Source organism: Vicia villosa, linkage group LG1 (genome assembly GCF_029867415.1).
Source record: "Vicia villosa cultivar HV-30 ecotype Madison, WI linkage group LG1, Vvil1.0, whole genome shotgun sequence".
NCBI lineage: Eukaryota > Viridiplantae > Streptophyta > Magnoliopsida > Fabales > Fabaceae > Vicia > Vicia villosa.
In genome coordinates this window covers 119,297,634-119,317,675 of record NC_081180.1, presented here as the reverse complement: position 1 = coordinate 119,317,675, position 20,042 = coordinate 119,297,634, and the positions used below count along the sequence as shown (strand labels likewise).

The window sequence follows — 20,042 nt, the reverse complement described above, 5'->3', positions numbered from 1 at the left end:
AACTGACACGACTCACATTGTAAGGACTCTAAATGAGGAAGACCAGGCACCATTTTTTAGTTTTGATATTCTCGGATGACCTAAGCGACGATGTAGAATAGTTGGATATTCAATAGTAGCACACATAACGGAAGTGGGCAGTTGAAGATAGTAAAGACCACTAGATTCAATTCTGAATCCAATCGTTTGTCCCGTACTCCGGTCTTGTATCAAAAAGGAATCAGAATTAAATGTTATGACACAATTGAAAGAACTGGTTAATTTTCTTATAGAAATCAAATTGAAAGGACAATTAGGTATCAATAAGATAGAACTCAAAGAGAGTGAGGGGATAGGTGATACTCGTCCAACACCAGTTGCCTCAACTTTTGATCCATCCGTAACAGTAATATAATGTGGATAGCTAGGTGGTGATAATTCAGAGAAAAGTGAGGCATTACCGGTCACATGGTCTGAAGCACTAGAATCCATAACCCATCCAATAGGAGTAGCATGAGAAAGGCAAACCATAGAATTACCAGTATGAGCAATAGTAGCCGAGGAGGTGGCTTGTTGTGCTTCCTTCAATCGTAAATACTCCTTATACTCGTCGGCAGAGAAAGTAGTTTCGAGTTCACTCTTTGAGTCATGGTTTGTAGTGGTTTGAACAACATTAGCAGTTTTGTTCGGGCAGCCATGTAAGTCAAAGCACCGATCTGAGTGTGCCCATCTTTTTTACAATGGCTGCAATGGAAGTTACCTCTACCTTCTCTGCCACGTCCTCGACCACGTCTACCACGTCCTCCATAATTAAAGTTGGAAACAAAAGCAAATGACTTGGGAGTAGAATGAGTGTCATCACTTGGTACAGATACTCGGATGAGACGATCTATTAGTTCTTCTACTGTAGGGATGGTAGTATTTGTCAACACCTGGTCTTTTACCGAACTATATTCTTTAGAGAGGCCATGAAGAACAAACACCATGAACATATTATCAAGCTTGCCCAAGATCTTCGTAATATCATCACTAACCAACATAAGTTTGAGGCCATCAATAGTAGATTGAGCACGAGTAAGATATTCTGATAAGTCTTGATCATTCATTTGAAGAGTAGCCAAGTTGCGGAGCGACGCATACATTATTTGAATATCGTTGGCATAAAGGTTTTTAGCCTTATGCTAAACCTCATAACATGACCTATACGCACGAAAGTGTGCCATCATATTTGGTTCAATAGAATTTCACAATAATGATACAAGTTGATAATCAGCGGCTTTCCAATCATCTTTGATCTCTTCATCAATCTCTTAAACATTTTTAGTAAGATGATCTGACAGACGTTGTCCTAAAAACTACAACTCAACCGAAGCATACCAATTCAAATAATTCTTATTACCATTTAATTTAGTTGTGGTAATAACAGGTGTTCCTTGAAACGCAAATGAAATAAAGCCCTTTTTAGGAGGATTCTCCTTAACAACTTTAGTCATGATTTCAACACCCACAAATGATTAACTCTAGATTGCAGAAATAACACACAATCGACGAAATAACAACGCACCAATACTTCAAAAGTAGAGAACCGACCAAAATGAACTTTAAACGTGATACCCACAAACTAAAGTGGTCCCACTGGATTCAGGGGACAAAACCGATTCAGATGCACAAAACACCGACAGAAACGGGTAGTTGGAGAGTGGCGCGTGGAGCAGACGCGCCGACGAGTGGCGCGCGTGGGCGTTACGTGTACCATCGCGTGGAGGGTGGGATGTTGGCGCAATTTTATCAGGGTGTATGATAATGAGGAAAACAATACACACACACATATACGCGCGCGCGCGCGCACACACACACACACACAGATATATATATATATATATATATATATATATATATATATATATATATATATATATATACATCTCAGCCCCCTAATCAATCCCACTAATTAGGGGAAGATTTGATACAATAATATCCTAATTGATACTATTAATAAAAGTAATAGATACAAAATAATAATAAATAATATCTCAACACACACATTGTTATTTTAGGTATTGTCGATCGACTATCCAAAGTTCACACTTTGGATCTATGCCAACATTGTTATTTTATCTATACTGGAAAAATCTAATTTGTATTTTTCGAAAAAAAAACTATTTAATTTTCGAAAAGGTAAATTTATTATATTTTTTCGACAAAAAATCTATTTTTTCCCGAAAAAGTCGACTTTTTATATTTTCGAAATGATCGGTTTTTTTGAAATTTCTAAAAAGTAAAGTGAGTTTTTAATTCGGTAAAAAACATATTTTTTATTTTTCAAAATAAAATTAATTTTCAAACTATTTAGTTTCAAACAAATTATATTTTTAGGGCCCTTACTTAGACCCCATAAAAAACAAAAATATGACGGGGCTTTGAAATATGGGGCCAAAAAAAATTCTCTTTTTGCAAAGGGCATAAAAAAAGGGGTCATATAGGGGCCTAATTGTTAGGGCTTTGCAATTTAGAACTTTTTTTACTCCTCTATAAATAACCTCATGCATCCTTAGCATGTTTTTTTTGGAAGAAGTCAAAAATGCAATAAATATAAATAGCACAAGAAGTGTTGTGAGAATACATAGTCAAACCAATGTTTTAAAACCCGAATTGACCCGGCCGGTTGAACCGGTTCAACCTTGAACCGTTGTCTAATCCGGTTCGGTTTGGACCAATAAATGGTTAGGTATATAAAATTAGGATAAAATTGCTTCAAGCGCAAAATAACAGTAAAATCGGGACCGGTTTTGATGAACCAGACGGTTCAAAAAATCAAAGATAATTTTTTATGTTTTACTTCATTTTATTTCTTTGTTTAAATCTAAAAAAATAATTATAGCAAACATTTAAAATTGTATAGATGGAAAACAAAGAATAAAATTGAAGGACACAAGACAATTGTAAATGTAATAGAAAGAGAAGAAATAATGTAATGTATGTGGACACAGGATAACCGATGTTGGTATGTAAAGAGATGTAAAAAATTATATTGATGAATAACTTATGGCTTTGAGTTAAACAATTAGGACAAATATATACATATTGATCCTTAACTAATTTTATGATTTGTTATTAGGTCTTACATACCATTCTTCTTATTTTGTAAGCTTGTTTATTAGTATCGTATTTATTTGAGAATTTTATTTTACAAATTATGATATAAATCAATTTTATTAGGATATTTAATAATATAATATATTTATTAATTTTTTTAGTTTAAATTTAATATACGGTTCAATCACGGTTGAACCGGTTGAACCGATTGAACCATGACCCACATGTTTTAACGGTTCTTTCTCCGGTTTGGTTTTTAAAACATTGAGTCAAACCAAACAATGGCAACATAAGAGCAGTCAAACCCCAAACAAAACAAAGAAGACTACTATATGCTATAATGACTACTATATGCTATAATGACTACTATATGCTATAATCAAGCATTTAGTCAAAAATTGGTCTAACTACTATAAATGATTAAATGCTCTTCTTTCCTTAAAATTTATTTACGGACAACAAGGTCATTGGTCCAAATTTGCTACTTTTCTAATGTCATTCGACAAGTGTTCCAATGCGTCCGAATTATTTTATTCTTTTTCCCTCCAACATAGTAAGGATTTCTTTCGTTTTTGGCTTTTAAAAAAACAACGCTTTCTTTCGTTCAGAAAACATTGTCCAACGTTTTTCTCTCCGCTCCGTTTCCTCAGCTAAACACTTTCATCTTCATCTTGCTCCCAGGTGACTTTCATACTCATCTCTCTTTTCATCAAGTTTCCTCATTTATATTTGCATCTATGTTTCTTTTCATGCTCTGTTTCTTAAATGATTTGTCAAACTTTCGCCTCTTCATGCTCTATTAATGTTTCATTTATTTACGCCTATGTTAATGTTTTATTAAGCATGATACATAGATTCCAAGTTGCACCTCTTTTAATGAAAGTATGATATTGTGTTTTCATGCCTTTTTAAAGTTGTGTTATTATTTTTTTAACATGTGTTATAAGTTGTGTTATTATTTGTGTTTGAATTTTGAGCTCTTGTTTCTGTTGAAAAATTATTCTCCATTATTAAGGTTTTCTTCATAAAAATGATAATTTTACCTCTTTTTGTGAGGCTATTACATTTGCTTTCAAACTATGCTAAATTTACATTTTGATTATACAAATTGCTCATAGTTCCTTTTATTCATATTATATTCAAAACACTTCATGAGCTTAAACTGAATTGATTCTTGGATAAAAATGGATGGGAATAGCTCTCTTCAAATAACAAAGACTGCTTCTAGGGCTTATGATGATGTTGGACGTGTCAAAAGAACAGGTAAAAACACTTGTCTATAGTATCATAAGATTCATATATGTATAAAGACCGCTCTAATTGATTACTGATGTTGTTTTTGTATTTTGCAAGAAATGTGAAAGTGTTGTGGCTCATATAATCACAGTTGTTATTTGCTCTGGTGTTTTGTCCTTGACGTGGAGTATTTCTGAATTAGGATGGATTAGAGGGTCACTTGCTCTACTTTGTTGCGCAACAGCTACAAGCATTTCCTCATCCCTGTGACAAGGAAAAGAAACTACTCTTACATCGATGTTGTATGAGTCAATCTTGGTAATAACACTTGACAACATATATACACTTTTCAATTTTCATGAACTACCATAACAATTACAACTTCTAATTGAGTTTAATAATGATTTAGGTACGAAAAGAACATATGTGGCTGATTTGCTTCAATTCTTGGTCTTGTATGGGATTTCGGTTGCCTATGTAATGACCGCAACAACCAGTTTGAGGTACTTTGATAGGATCGTGGAGTTAGATTAGGGAATTTAAATATTTTACTTGAAAAATGAATTTATGGTGAAGTTTTATTTGTATCATTATTGGGCTTTTATTTGTATTTGGGTATTTTAGTTAATGACCCATTAGTATCATTAGAGCTGTCAATTTTAAGGGCTAGGGCCTAATATTTAAGACCAAATTTTTAAATATAAATGAGCCCCAGAATAAGAAGGACCTTAAAATAAAGACACTTAAATTTTAAGTAAGGCCTCAAGCCCAAACTTTTTCACAAAACATTTTTCATAGAAAATTAATTAAATTTTTTTAGTAAAAAATTTGACTTTGTTATTTTTGAAAATAAACCGATTTATTTTTTATTTTCGAAAAAAATCGACTTTTTTAAATTTTTGAAAAAATTCGATTTTTTATACTTTCGAAAAAGACGGTTTTTTCTCAGAAAAGTCGACTTTTGAGATTTTTGGCAAAGAATCAATTTTTTTCGGAAAAATCAACTTTTTATATTTTCGATAAAAAATTGAGTTTTCACAGTAAATTCGATTTTTTATATTTTCGACAAAAAAAAAATTCTCAGAGAAGTCAATTTTTTATATTTTCGACAAAAATAATTTTTTAACTGGTAAATCGACTTCTTGTGTTTTCGACAAAAAAACAATTTTTTTTTTCGGAAAAGTTGATTTTTTATATTTTCGGAAAAATCGAATTTTTGTTTTTGACAAAAATTTGCTTATTTTATCGAACAAATCAACTTTGTATTTTTTGAAAAAAAATGCGATTTAATTTTTGAAATGGTCAATTTTTTTATATTTTTTCCGAAAAAGTCGACTTTTTATATTTTCGAAATGATCATTTTTTTTGAAATTTCTAAAAAGTAAAGTGAGTTTTTAATTCGGTAAAAAATATATTTTTTATTTTTCAAAATAAAATTAATTTTCAAACTATTTAGTTTCAAACAAATTATATTTATGGGGCCCTTACTTAGACCCCATAAAAAACAAAAATATGACGGGACTTTGAAATATGGGGACAAAACAATTCTCTTTTCGTAAAGGGCCTAGGAAAAAGGGGCCATATAGGGGCATAATTGTTAGGGTTTTGCAATTTAGGAATTTTTTGACTCCTCTATAAATAACCTCAATCATCCTTAGCATCTTGTTTTTTTTTGGAAGAAATAAAAAATGCAATAAATATAAATTGCACCAGAAGTGCTGTGAGAATACATAGTCAAATCAAATAAAGGCAACATTAGAGCAGCCAAACCCCAGACAAAACAAAGCAGACTACTATATGCTATAATCAAGCTTTTACTCATATATTGGCCTAACTACCATAAATGCTCTTCTTTCCTTAAAAAATTTCATATTTTCGATAAAAAATCAATTTTTCACAGAAAAGTCGATTATTTATATTTTCGACAAAAAAAAAAATTCTAAGAGAAGTCATTTTTTTTTGACAAAAAATTGATTTTTTTTAGAAAAAATGACTTTTTATATTTTCGAAAGAAATTGTTTTTTTAACCGGAAAATCGGCTTCTAGTGTTTTCGACAAAAAAACAAATTTATTTTCAGAAAAGCCGATTTTTCATATTTTTGGAAAAATCGAATTTTTGTGTTTTTGACAAAAAATTTGCTTTTTTTATCGAAAAAATGGTCTCTGTATTTTTCAAAAAAAAATCGATTTAATTTTCGAAAAGGTCAATTTTTTTATATTTCTTCGACAAAAAAATATGTTTTTTTTCGAAAAAGTCGACTTTTTATATTTTCAAAATAATCGATTTTTTTTTTAATTTCTAAAAAATAAAGTGAGGTTTTTAATTTTGTAAAAAATATTTTTTATTTTTCAAAAGGCCTAAGAAAAAGGGGCCATATATGGGCCTAATTGTTAGGGCTTTGCAATTTAGGACTTTTTTTACTCCTCTATAAATAATCTCATCCATCCTTAGCATCTTGTTTTTTTTTTTTTAAGAAGTCAAAAATGCAATAAATATAAATAGCACAAGAAGTGTTGTGAGAATACATAATCAAACCAAATAAAGGCAACATAAGAGGAGCCAAACCTCAAACAAAACAAAGCAGACTACTATATGCTATAATGACTACTATATGCTATAATCTAGCCTTTACTAAAAAATTGACCTAACTACCATAAATGCTCTTATTTCCTTAAAATTTATTTACACTATGGACAACAAGGTCATTGATCCAAATTTGTTACTTTTCTGATATCATTCGACAAGTGTTCCAATGCGTCCGAATTATTTTATTCTTTTCCCCTCTAATATAGCAAGGCTTTCTTTCGTTTTTGGCTTTTAAAAAAAACTAGGTTTTCTTTCGTTCAGAAAACATTGTCCAACGTTTTTCTCTCCGCTCTGTTTCCTCTGCTCAACACTTTCATCTTCATCTTGCTCCCAGGTAACTTTCATCCTCATCTCTCTTTTCATCAAGTTTCCTCATTTATATTTGCATCTATGTTTCTTTTCATGCTTTGTTTCTCAAATAATTTGTCAAACTTTCGCCTCTTCATGCTCTATTAATGTTTCATTTATTTACGCCTCTGTTAATGTTTTATTAAGCATGATACATAGATTCCAAGCTGCACCTCTTTTAATGAAAGTATGATACTGAGTTTTCATGCCTTTTTAAAGTTGTCTTATTATTTTTGAAGTTGTCTTATTATTTTTTAACATGTGTTATAAATTGTGTTATTATTTGTGTTATGACTTTTGAACTCTTGTTTCTGTTGAAAAATTGTTCTCCATTATTAAGGTTTTCTTCATAAAAATGATAATTTTACCTCTTTTTGTGAGGCTATTACATTTCCTTTCAAACTATGCTAAATTTACATTTCGATTATACAAATTGCTCATAGTTCCTTTTATTCATATTATATGCAGAACACTTCATGAGCTTAAACTGAATTGATTCTTAGATAAAAATGGATGGGAATAACTCTCTTCAAATAACAAGCACTGCTTCTGGGGCTTATGATGATGATGGACATGCCAAAAGAACAAGTAAAAACACTTGTCTATAGTATCATAAGATTCATATATGTATAAAGTCTGCTCCAATTGAATACTGATGTTTTTTTTTTGTATTCTGCAGGAAATATGAAAAGTGTTGTGGCTCATATAATCACAGTTGTTATTTGCTCTGGTGTTTTGTTTTGGCGTGGAGTATTTCTAAATAAGGATGGATTGGAGGGCCACTTGCTTTACTTTGTTGCGCAACAGCTACATCCATTTCTTCATCCATGTTATCCGATTGCTATAGAAATCCCGATCCTGTGACCGAGAAAAGAAACTACTCTTACATCGATGTTGTATGAGTCAATCTTGGTAATAACACTAGACAACATAGATACACTTTTCAATTTTCATGAACTACCATAACAATTACAACTTCTAATTGAGTTTAATGCTGATTCAGGTAGGAAAAGAACATATGTGGATGGTTTGCTTCAATTCTTTGTCTTGTATGGGACTTCGGTTGCCTATGTAATGATCGCAGCAACCAGTTTGAGGTACTTTGATAGGATTGTGGAGTTAAATTAGAGAATTTAGATATTTTACTTGAAAGATGAATTTAAGTTGAAGTTTTATTTGTATTATTATTGGGTTTTTATTTGTATTTGGGCATTTTAGTTAATGGCTCATTAGTATAGAGCTGTCAATTTAAAGGGTTGAGGCCTAATATTTAAGGTCCTTAAAATATAAGGAGCCTAAATTTTTAAATATAAATGAGCCCCAAAATAAGGACACTTAAATTTTAAGTAAGGCCTCAAGGCCCAAACTTTTTCACAAATTTTTTTTCAAAAATTAACTTTTTTATTTTTGAAAAAATCCATTTTATATTTATTTTAAAAAAAATTGACTTTTTTAATTTTTGAAAAAAATCGATGTTTTATACTTTCGAAAAAATTGATTTTTTAAATCAATTTTTTTCGGAAAAATCGACTTTTTATATTTTCGATAAAAAATTGATTTTTCGCAGAAAAGAAGATTTTCAATATTTTCGACAAAAAAGCAAAATTTTCTCAGAGAAGTCAAATTTTTATATTTTCGACAAAAAATTGATTTTTTTTTGGAAAAATTTGACTTTTATTATTTTCGGAAAACATCGATATCTTTGGAAAAATCTACTTTTTATTTTTTCAAAAGAAATCATTTTTTTAATCGAAAAATCGACTTCTTGTATTTTTGACAAAAAATCGCTTTTCTTACCGGAAAAATCGTCTGTGTTTTTCGAAAAAAAATCGATTTAATTTTCGAAAAGGTCGATTTTTAATCTTTTTTTCGACAAAAAACCTGTTCTATTTTAAAAAGTCGACTTTAAAAATTTTCGAATTAATCGATTTTTTTAAAATTTCTAAAAAATAAAGTGAGTTTCAAAATAAAATTAATTTTCAAACTATTTAATTTTAAACAAATTATGTTTTGTTAAACCCCATAAAAGATAAAAATATGATAAGACTTTGAAATATGGGGGGAAAAAATTCTCTTTTTGTAAAGGGCCTAAAGAAAGGGGCCATATAGGGGACCCTAATTATTAGGGCTCTGTAAGTTAGGACTTTTTTACTCCTCTCTTCGGAGGAATGTACTCTTTTAGATTCTTCCTAGATTGTACTTAGGGGTGGCAAAACGGGCCGGCGCCCGTCGGGCCGCCCGCGCACCCGCCAAAAAATGGCGGGTTGGGTTGGGATTTTAAGCTCGCCGCTCGCCAAAGTCCGCCCCGCCAAAACCCGCCGCCCGCCATACCCTCCCCGCCAAAGCCCGCCGCTCGCCAAAACCCGCTCCTCTTCCAAAACTCACTCTTTATTTAGTTAATTCTAGTAATTGCAATTCTTGATGGTTTATTTTATACATTTATTTATAAATATATGTAATATTTTTTTGAGTAAATTTGTTAAAAAATTACTTTTATAAAAAAATGTTTTAAAAAATAAGTGAAAAGTTTAATTAAAAGGTAAAAAAAAGCCTATTAATCTATTAAAAAAATATAAATAAAAATAGGCGGGTAAGCCCGCCGCCCGCCAACCCGCCATCTTGGCGGGGCGGGCATGACTTTTATACCCATTTTACTTGGCGGGCATGCCCGCCCCGCTCATTTTTAGGCGGGCATAAGGCGGGGCCGGCGGCGGGCGGGGCGGGCGGCCCGTTTTGCCACCCCTAATTGTACTATATCTGTATGGATGACAGAATGAATAAAGCACATAATGATATTGCGAAATTAGTACTGTTAGCCATAGCATAGTTGTTATTAGTTGTTTCCCCCAACTCCTTCATACCCCACACATTACATTCATTTCAAGAAATCAATGCCATTAATCCTGTTCTAACTTCTCATTCTGCACCATAATTGCTTTTAAAATAAAATAAAATAAAAACCGTAAAACATGACTAAGAAATAAGAGTAGGTCAAGGAGTGAAAGAGACACTGATACATATATCTACAACATACGTTACAACAAGTTAAGGAAACATGAAACAAAACAAGAGTTACATTGAACAATATCATGCTGTGTTCACTTTTATTATTTTCCCAAAATTTCAACCTTTCAACTTTTGAGCTGCTGCAAGTTCAACAGACAGGATAAACGATGACTTTCCTGCTTCTTTTAAATAACGAACATCTCCATTCATAAGTTTTAACAACTTCCTACTGATGTGTAGGCTAATACCCTCCTCTGATTCTAGCACATTGTTTCCAAACATCTGGTTCAGCGCCGCTTCTGGCACGCCACTGCCACCATGTGTTATGCTACACAAATCACAAACAAAACGAAGCTAAGATCGTTACCCGAGGCTTAAATCACCTAATAGGCTAATACTGTAAATAAATGTGTAAGTATGAAACAGTTACCTGAGCTCCAAGTTAACAAGATGGACAGATTTCCCCAACTGTTCTTTTGTTAAGGAGGCTGCTATAACAACTTGGCCTCCATTTGGTGTGGAATTGATGGAAATTAGTAAAAAGTCAGCTAAGACCTGCTGAAGCCTAAGACTATCACCATACAAGGTTTCCTTCGCAATATGCTCCGCAACATCATTGGCTATTCGGATACCCTTTGTGTTACTCCTATTCATGACTTGACTAAGAGAGGTAACTAGTACCTCATGTAAAGTGAATTCAGCCATCTCAAGATCCAAGTACCTGTTAAACATACATGCCGAGTCAAATAATGTCATAAAAATTTCACAGATGAATGTGAGCAAGGGTAAAAAATATTAGAAAAACAATATATTTACGGATATCATACCCATCAATGATACCGTCGAGATCAGAGTCATCAAGAATTTTGCTAAGCTGGCGCTGGCACTGAGAACTAGTGTTCACTATTCGTTTTTGTTCCGTTTCCAAGTCAGTACCCTCCAGCATTTTACTGGAAAACACGATCCCAGCCAATGGATTCCTGATCTGTCTTTTCATGTAAGTTAGTACTTTCAGTCTCTTGAGAGCAGTTTGTTCGGATAGGCGCTGAATATGTAAGGCTTGTTGCAGCTCAGGGCTAGCTAACTGCAAGAAACAGAAGACTCCGGTAACTAGGCCCTCTGCGTCGATTTTCTTACTCACTGAAAGTAGGCACTCTACATACTTGCCTTTCCGAGAGAAGAAACCAAAAGCGACCTTTTCTGTTTCCAAACCGGTCATGGCTTTATTAAGTACAATGCCGAAATTAACAAAAGCTTCTTGATTCTTTAGACGACAACAAGACATTTGAGTTCCGAAAACCTCTCCTAGAAGCATTTTATCCATCACCTCCTCGCGCTTCCATCCAGTTAACTTAATCATAGCTGCATTCCACTCACAACACCAGCCAAATTCATCTGTGCCGAATATAGGAGGGATTAATTGATTTGGATTCTGCACAATTGCTTTGTAATCGCCTTCAATTCGGGTGAATTTGTCCATGACAGTCTTCTGAGCGGTTATATCTTGGGCCACAAAACAAACCCCGACTACATTTTCACGAAGATCCCTGCTTGCACACGCATTAACTATCAAACTAATAGGACCGGATTCCACCTGATCCCCATGTGTTTTTATCTCGAATTGGACATTTTTCTCTTCTTCGCCTGATTACGTTATAAGATAACAGAATCAACAGTTAGAGTCCTTAGACTTGAAAAATAAAGAAAAAAACAGTCTTAAGTAAGGATAATAAGATGGAAAAGGAAAAAGACATACCCTGCAGTGCCAAGTTGAGCATTTTCTTGACTATATCAGTTGAAGAATCCTCAACCAAGGTGAGTAAATGTTTTCCAATAGCTTCGCCAACTGGAAGACCTGTCAACTCGGCGATTTTTATATTCCATCCGTTGACCGTCCCATCAACATCCACTGCCAAAATAGGCACTGTTGCTGTTTCAATTAATCTAACCATCTCACTTGTCACTGCTTCCAATTCTTGCATCCCTTCAATCTTCAAATCATTTAGTCTTGTATTGATTGCCTTTGTGTTCATATCTATAATATCTGTGTCTTTGGACGCATTTCTCAGTATTAACTGCAACGAATGAATAGCATCCATTTCAAAGTCTTTCCATGGTACACTTCTAGCCTTCACAACTTCAAGGAAAGCCTTGAATGATGATCTTGGATGCATCTTCCTACCATCGTCCTGTTCGCCCGGTTCATGCTTTGCACCTCCCCATCGGATTTCTGCAGCAGTGTGAGACCTAAACCAGAAAACTATGTCTTTTGAAGTTATTCTAACAGCTGCCATTCCACATACAGTATCACTAAGAGAAAGAGCCCCTGGAAACCCTGCGTCCGACAAGCTATCTGTACTCAAACCCGTCGAATCTGTATGATACTCAGACATCCATAATGCTATCTCTCGTATTTGAGATTCAGTCGGTGCCGCTCCTAATATCCATAACTTGTTTCTGTACAAGAGTGCAGCCCCATCACATTTCACTAGATCCATTATATTAGGGCTTTGTGATACAATACCTAAGGGTGCATCTCGCATCAACATATCACACAACAGCGTCTGTGTGCGCAGGATATTCTTCTCAAGAATCTGATATTCTAACTCTATTTCTTTGTTCACATGGATGGCAAACACTTGAGCCAGAAACTCACAAGCATACCTTAGAGGAAAGGGAACAAACCTTGGAGTAGTGTTATGACAAACTACCAAACCCCAAAGTCTCTTTTTCTTTTGTGGGAGAACTGCGTCAGCGCTATCTCCGTCTTCATCGCTGTCATTGACGACTACTGCCATAACCAACGAAGCAATTGAATCCATATTAGCCATGTACTGCAAATGGCAACTATGTGGAGCTCTTAAGGTCGAACCACACAGAGTCAAATCAAATGGGAGTTTTTCGTCTTGAAGAACCTTCACATGTTTTGCATGACAATCAACTATCATACGGACCTTGTTCTTCATAAATAGAAACCGCGCAGCCTGGGGAATATCTGTTGCCGGATAGTGCAGACCTAGATATGGCTCTAGGCCTGGCTTTGCTATCTCAGCAATCACCTCCCCGTGATCATCCTCATGAAATTTATAAGCCATCACCCTGTCATAACCCGTTAGTTCAAAAACTTCTTGAACCATGGTATCACAAAGCCTCTCCATGCTGCCACTAGCCAAAGATTGCAATCTTGTAATTGCTTTAGCAGCAAGTTTGTAAGATTGCAAGGCACCCGCAGCAGTCATTGGAACTTCATAAGGCTTCACTGGCTCAAAATCAATGATCAAACTGCCAGTAACCCGATGAATGATCGCGTAAAACGGCTTCCCAGAAGTCTTGCAATGAACAAGAATCGGGTTAAGAAGTGAAACCTCCGCAAACCCTAGCGCCTTCTGCAAGGCAGAAGCACTCGGCGCAGTGAAGATAGTCCTTATATCAGTTCCAATTCCAAGGGCAGGATGATCACCAACGCTGGGAACAGCATGACTCACCATAGTCAGCATCTCAGGCGCATTCTCACTATACGCAACAACCTTGCAAGTTTTCTCGTCTAAAGCCAGCAAGCACCCAAAAGGCTGGATCTGCTTACCTCTCTGTATATGATTGAGGTAAGCTGTTGTTACCTTGTTCGACCTCGGTTGTTGATCTCCATCCACCGAGCCAGACACACGCACCGAGCTCGAGTAGTCAAACGAACTACCCGACTCCTCAAAATTTGCATGAAGCTTCGCATCTACAGTCGTCTGAGCTATAATCCTAGCACTATTTCTTGACCTCCCTGAATTGTTCGACGATTGGCTCGGCCTCGTGGTTGACATTTTAACACAAACTACATTAACAACAATAAAAAAAACAAGGTAACTAACTCAATCAAAACCATATACCATGATGTTACAAAACTATTAAACTCTATTACCATTCATCAATATGACAAAATTATTAAAGTCTTAAACAAATAAACTAGTCACAATCTATGAATTAAAACCCAATCATAGTAGACAATCAAATCAACAACCCTCACACATCATGAAACATGAGAGAGTATCTGATGTACCTGTACAACTACCAACTGAATTGACTTACATGACTATATAAACACAAGCAAAATAGTAACTTACCTTGAAAGGGAAAAACTTGGTTGTTGAGAAAGTTCAAGTTCAAGTTCAATTTCAAGAAAGAAAGGTGTTACAGGTAAGGGTTAAAATAACTATTTGTGAGAGACCAGCATACCATACCCTGCACCAGCAGCAGGAACAACAGTAAAGAAGATGGTGAATCTGGATCACCGGCCTTGTTTGTCTCCTACCAAGATGGAGCCCTCAGTCCACAACTGGAAGCTGAGTATTATTATTCAACACAGAATTGTGACTGAGAACAGAAGGGACCGCCATCATATGCTAAAAAGATATATGAATTTTATAGTGTTCCCATGTGAAGGTGTGGGAGAAAGAAAGGAATGAAATGAATAAAGATAAATAAAAGAAAAGAATATTATAAAAAAATCAAATCATCATCCAATCCAATCCAACTCTTAGATAGATTCATTCAGCAACAGCATCTACTTGGTGCTGCTGTTTTTTAATATTATATTTATATTTAAATTAAAAAATAACTAATTTGGGCAAGTGGGTTTGGCTTTGTTCCTAAAATAGATAAGAGAAAAAGGACAGTTGAATGATGAATTATAAAACAGACACATAATTAAACAGAAAACATGTTATTGTCTTTTTTTTCTTCTTCAACTTCACTTCCCATGTCGGCTCTTAATTTTAATTTAGTTTAATAATGGGGATAATTATTGAGTCTTAATTCAATAATTAAACATAAATAGTACTAAATGCTAAGTATAGAACAGGGGTGGAAAGAAAGTGGTGACGTGGAGGAATTTGATTGGATGGGTGTCCAAGACCCATGCGTTGGATAATGAGAAAGGAGTGAGTTATGGGTGTCACGTGCGAGGGATGCGGAAAGTTTTTATGTGATGCCATGTCATCGTATGGTTGATTTTGATTGGTGGAGAGTTTTTCGTTCTCGATTTCACATCTTTTAGATCACAGCTCATGTCTGACGATAAATATTGTATTAACAAATGAGCCCATGCCTCGTACGTACCACTGGCATGTAACCTTACTGACTCACAGGGAAACACAGACACTTGTTAGTGTTACCATGCTATACCAGATTTATACTACATTATATTTACTTGGTTTCCTATCCACTATGGTTTCTTCCTATTTTATCGGTTAATATTTTATAGGAATCACATTTATTCAATTATCACTTTAGTTTTAAAATTTAAACTATTATATCTTTGCTAGGAGTCATATTTAATTGGAGAATCTCTAACCCCGTTTCTTGGGTCTCTTATATATCATGTGCATTGTTAAAATCGTCACATGTTTTCTTAGATGTATTTTTAGAAGTATTTTTTATTTATTTTAAAGTTCATTTGATCCGTAGGTATATCTATGAAAGACTTCCAGCGATGCATCTACGGAAGCATTTGATCTTATATTCGCGTCAGACTCTTCTCCTCCCTCATTCTTCACTTTTTATCTTCTTCACACTCTCAAACTCTCTCAACTTCAAAAATCAAAATCCACCAAAGTTGTTTTTTTCTCCAAACTTCGGCTCTAAATGTGTGCATCAACGATCGACACATTCCAACAACTTCAAAACTCAATTTAATCGGTAAGTTTTTGAGATTTTGAGTTATATTAGAGTATTTCCTGTAATAGAGTTTGAATACACTTTTAGGTGTAGAAATCATTAGTTAGTTTTAGAAACATAGTTTAGAGACAATGTATGTATTTTTTATGTGTAAAACGGACGGTCAAGCAACCAAAATGTGGGAATTTTTAGTGGCTGGAACAGTGACTTATGCCACTGTTGCATTTTTAGAGTTTCAGAGCATTTCGTAGGTGCATCTACAAAACAAATAGAATGTTAGGTAGTCCGTAGATGCACCTACGAAACCATCCCAGTTTTTTTGAAATGATGGGTGCTTCCGTAGCCACATCTACGAAATATTTCCATATTTGCACCTACGGAGGTAAATTTGTTTTTTTATTTTCTTTTAATAACTAAATTGTATCTAGCTCGATTTTATTTGTAATACAATGCAGGGCCGACCAATTAGATAAACTTATACGTGGAAGGGTTGCACAGCATGCCTCCGTACGACGTGCACGGATGGAGGTAGTTTCACAAGTGACAGATGGATCCGCCGTTCCAGTAGATGTACCTAATACATCCTTTCCAGTAGAGATACCTGGTACATCCGTTCCAACAGATGTACTTGATACATCTGTTTCCGTAGATGGGCCTTCCACATCTACTACTTCATCCCGGAGGCCTCGTGATGATGGTGAGGATTCCTCACAGACGCCCTCCGCTCACAGACGTCGTCGGGTCACTTCTTCTACTCTTGTGCCACCTCCAACCGATGTTGGATCTTCTGAGCCAACTCCTGATGGTATTGATCCATTACACGAGGAGGCTGATGCGCTCGTGGGTTACCTAGGGGGTCCTTCAAATTTTCCCTATTGACAGGGTATGCAAATCATACAGCCAGACATGTCTGGGACTAAGAGGTAAAATTTCTTAGACTTATTACTTATTACTTTTTTGTCCTCAGTGAAAATTTATTATTTCTAATTTTGCTAATTATTAACAGTGTTTTCTTTGGAAAATTTCAGGATAGGGATCTCCAGAAGTTCTACAACCACGGTCGGCACACACAGTAGTGATGTCTGTGATTTTATTGATGCCTGTATTTTGATTATATTTTTGTACTTTGTTTTGATTATGTATTTGACACTATTTGGATGATTTATACGATGTATTCTTTTGGTGAACTATATTCCATTGCCTTTAAATTGCACTAGTTTGATGTACTATAATTTGATGTTCCATTTTTGTTAAAAATATTGGAGTTTAGGAGTGAAATGTAGTTGATTTGAAAATATAACAGATGGTTCCATAGGTACAATTACGGAACACTTTATTTTAAACACGTTCCGTAGATACATCTACGGAAGATTTCATGAATTTGAATTCCTTAGAATTTTTCTAATGTGCACTATGTTTTATATGCTTTCGTAGATGTACCTCGTAAAAAAAACTATTTTTAAAAAAAAAAAAAGTGTTTCCTTATGTGTATCTACAGAAGTAGGGGACATAATTGAAATTTCGTCACGTGGATAAGAGGTTGAAGAGATGTATTAAGATATTCTCAAAATTATATTAATATATTTAAAAATATTTGTTATAAGTAGATTCACCCAAATAATATTTATTTAGAGAAGAATAAATGTTAATATATAATTTATAATAGCCTTAATCTCAAAAATTAAAAATGTGTTTAATTTCACATTAAAAAATTAAATCACTTTACAATCACATCTCAATGTAAAAAGAAATTAAAGGTAGCGAATGCAGTGACAATATAACATAGTTTTACATTATGATTCAATTTAAATTTATCAATTTATTATGTTGTTAACGTAACTTTAAAAGATAAATATGATTTAACGAAATATATATTAATATTAATTAATTGATCGTGAAAAATTATTTTATAATATAGATGCATATTTTTTCTCATGTAAAAAAATATGAGAATAATGAAACAACTATTTAAAATTTTCGAGTCAGTGTGATTTTTCAATTTGATTTTGATCAAATTGATGGAGATCAAAAACACATTTTTTATTTTTTTAAAGACTACATTCTATTTTTTTCACCATTAGTATTTGATTTATTGAACCGTCTAATTGGGTTCAGGTCAACCGACCTCCAATCTCCTCTCGATTATAGTTGCGGAGGATTAAACCGTGATTTCTCTACCAAATTTAGTGTAATCACCATTGAATCAACTAATCTATAACAATATATAAAAGTAAAATATAGTTTTGGTGTAGCCTATTTTCCTTCCAATTATACCCTTTTCATTTTTTTAAACTCCAACCTCTTTACTAACTATTATATGGCAGTTTTTATTCTTTTCATTCTATTTTTTAAAATTATTTTATAAATAATTAAATCAAAATAATAAATCAAAACATAAAAAATATTGTTTATATTTTTATCCGCTATATACCAAAGAAACTGGAAAGACGGGCACGTGAGTGCCTGTCTGGACGCTAGTAATTGATAATGACATTCCATTTCCATTTTTAAATGGAGGAATAATTTTTTTTACATCAAAATTTTGATGTTCGAATTTCATATTTTAATGTTTTTCTGTATAACTTTTTTAAATTTATTAATTTAATAAAAAAAAGTAAGTGAGATATTATGTGGTGAAACTCATAACTCTATACCTAAATATTAAATATTTTCATTGGAAATGATCTCTCATCTCAAACATTCTTTCAACCACTCTTTTCTTAATAAATGAAAATAAACGACCACAAACATGTTCTATCATATCATTCAATTCAACTCTCTTTTTATTTTCATATTACATTCTACTAGTTATCACACAACGTTAAAAGTTGTTAGCTGGAAGTAGTAAACAGTGCATAGGTACTTATTGAAAAAACGACCGAAGATAACATGAATGAGAAAATATAAGTTTGAACTCTCTCAATTGAAAGAAAAAAAAACAAAATATCAATATTTTCAATTGTTACAGTCAACGAGACACTGATGTAACACATTACTACTACTAGTAAGTAGTAACGTATGTCCAAATCAGCTTAGGTAGACATGACAATAAAACCCAGACCCGCGGGTACCCATCCGAATCCGCTCCGAAGTTGACGGGAAAAACCCGCTTTGAATGAGTTTCGGTTCGGGTTTGGGTTTTCCCTGATTATAAAATATGGAGACGGGTTGGGTAATGGGGACACTAGTACCTACCCCAAACCGTCCCCAAACCCACCCCGTTTATTTTATCATGTACATTATTATTTATATTTCATAATTTATATAAAAAAAATATGCGGTTGATGTTTTGATAATTTGATTTGTATTTATTATTTTAAATGTTTGAAGTGTGTATGAAAATTTTTGAGATTGTTTTTTCTTTTGTTATTTATAATGTAATTTGATTTTTGATAAAGTAAATTTTTTTATTAAAAAAAACTGATTTTACGAAATAGATGGTGGCGGGACGGGGATACCCGAACTTAACCCGAACCCGTTTGGGACGGGTTTGGGTTTCAATTCTCCATCCCCGTTTGGGTTTGGGGCGGGTAACGGAGATTGATTGGAGTTTTAGGTTTGGGTTTGGGAAACGTAAAAACCGTCCCCGACACGCCCCGTTGCCATGTCTAAGCTTAGGTGAATGAGACAAATGAACCAAATTGATCAACATTGTATAAAGACAAATACTACTTTTAAAATGTTAATAAAACAACAATTGAACTGATCAAGGAGCAATTGATAATTTTGAGTATTAATCATAATTAATTAAGTATTCAGAAATCTCTAGACGTCTCGAGTAGATCACGGTCCCCTACAATGTAAGTTTGTCTTCGTGTGTATGTGGATGGGGGTTCACTAGTTACTTTCAAATTGAGCATAACTAGTCTAACTCATCATTACTCATTTGAAATTTCACAACTTTTCATAGAATTATAAAATTAACTAATTTTGATAAAATAAATTACTCCCTCCGTTTTTTATTATAAGTCGTTTTAGACTTTTCACACAGTTTAAGAAAAATAGTTTAAGAAAAATAATAGTTATTGTATGAAAATGAGAAATTATGAAGGTTTTTACAAAATTATCCTTCATTTATGACATGTTGAAGATAAATTTATATAATTGAAATGAGATAGAATAATAA

General features: G+C 33.6%; 2 protein-coding genes across 5 annotated transcripts; one reads left to right on the top strand and one right to left on the bottom strand.

Annotated features, from left to right (window-relative positions):
- Positions 1-10,242: 10,242 nt before the first annotated feature.
- LOC131644003 (phytochrome A) lies at positions 10,243-14,941 on the bottom strand. 3 transcript variants are annotated; one of them, XM_058914376.1, is made up of 5 exons: positions 14,477-14,941; positions 12,009-14,075; positions 11,080-11,896; positions 10,683-10,973; positions 10,243-10,580 (listed from the first exon to the last, which is right to left on the bottom strand). In XM_058914376.1, exons 2-5 carry the CDS (start codon positions 14,062-14,064, stop codon positions 10,370-10,372), a joined length of 3,375 nt encoding a protein of 1,124 aa, XP_058770359.1. In that variant the 5' UTR covers positions 14,065-14,075; positions 14,477-14,941; the 3' UTR covers positions 10,243-10,369. The 3 variants fall into 3 exon arrangements, with proteins under 3 accessions (XP_058770359.1, XP_058770357.1, XP_058770358.1); XM_058914374.1 differs by having other exon boundaries at positions 14,365-14,940; XM_058914375.1 differs by having other exon boundaries at positions 14,482-14,940.
- Positions 14,942-15,357: 416 nt separating this feature from the next.
- On the top strand, positions 15,358-17,171 carry LOC131615626 (uncharacterized). Of its 2 annotated transcripts, XM_058886776.1 has the most exons (4): positions 15,358-15,403; positions 15,707-15,937; positions 16,372-16,839; positions 16,945-17,170. In XM_058886776.1, the coding sequence occupies exons 2-3, from the start codon at positions 15,732-15,734 to the stop codon at positions 16,793-16,795; spliced, it is 630 nt and encodes a 209-aa protein (XP_058742759.1). In that variant the 5' UTR covers positions 15,358-15,403; positions 15,707-15,731; the 3' UTR covers positions 16,796-16,839; positions 16,945-17,170. The 2 variants fall into 2 exon arrangements, with proteins under 2 accessions (XP_058742759.1, XP_058742751.1); XM_058886768.1 differs by having other exon boundaries at positions 15,365-15,937; positions 16,945-17,171.
- The last annotated feature ends 2,871 nt before the right edge of the window (positions 17,172-20,042 follow it).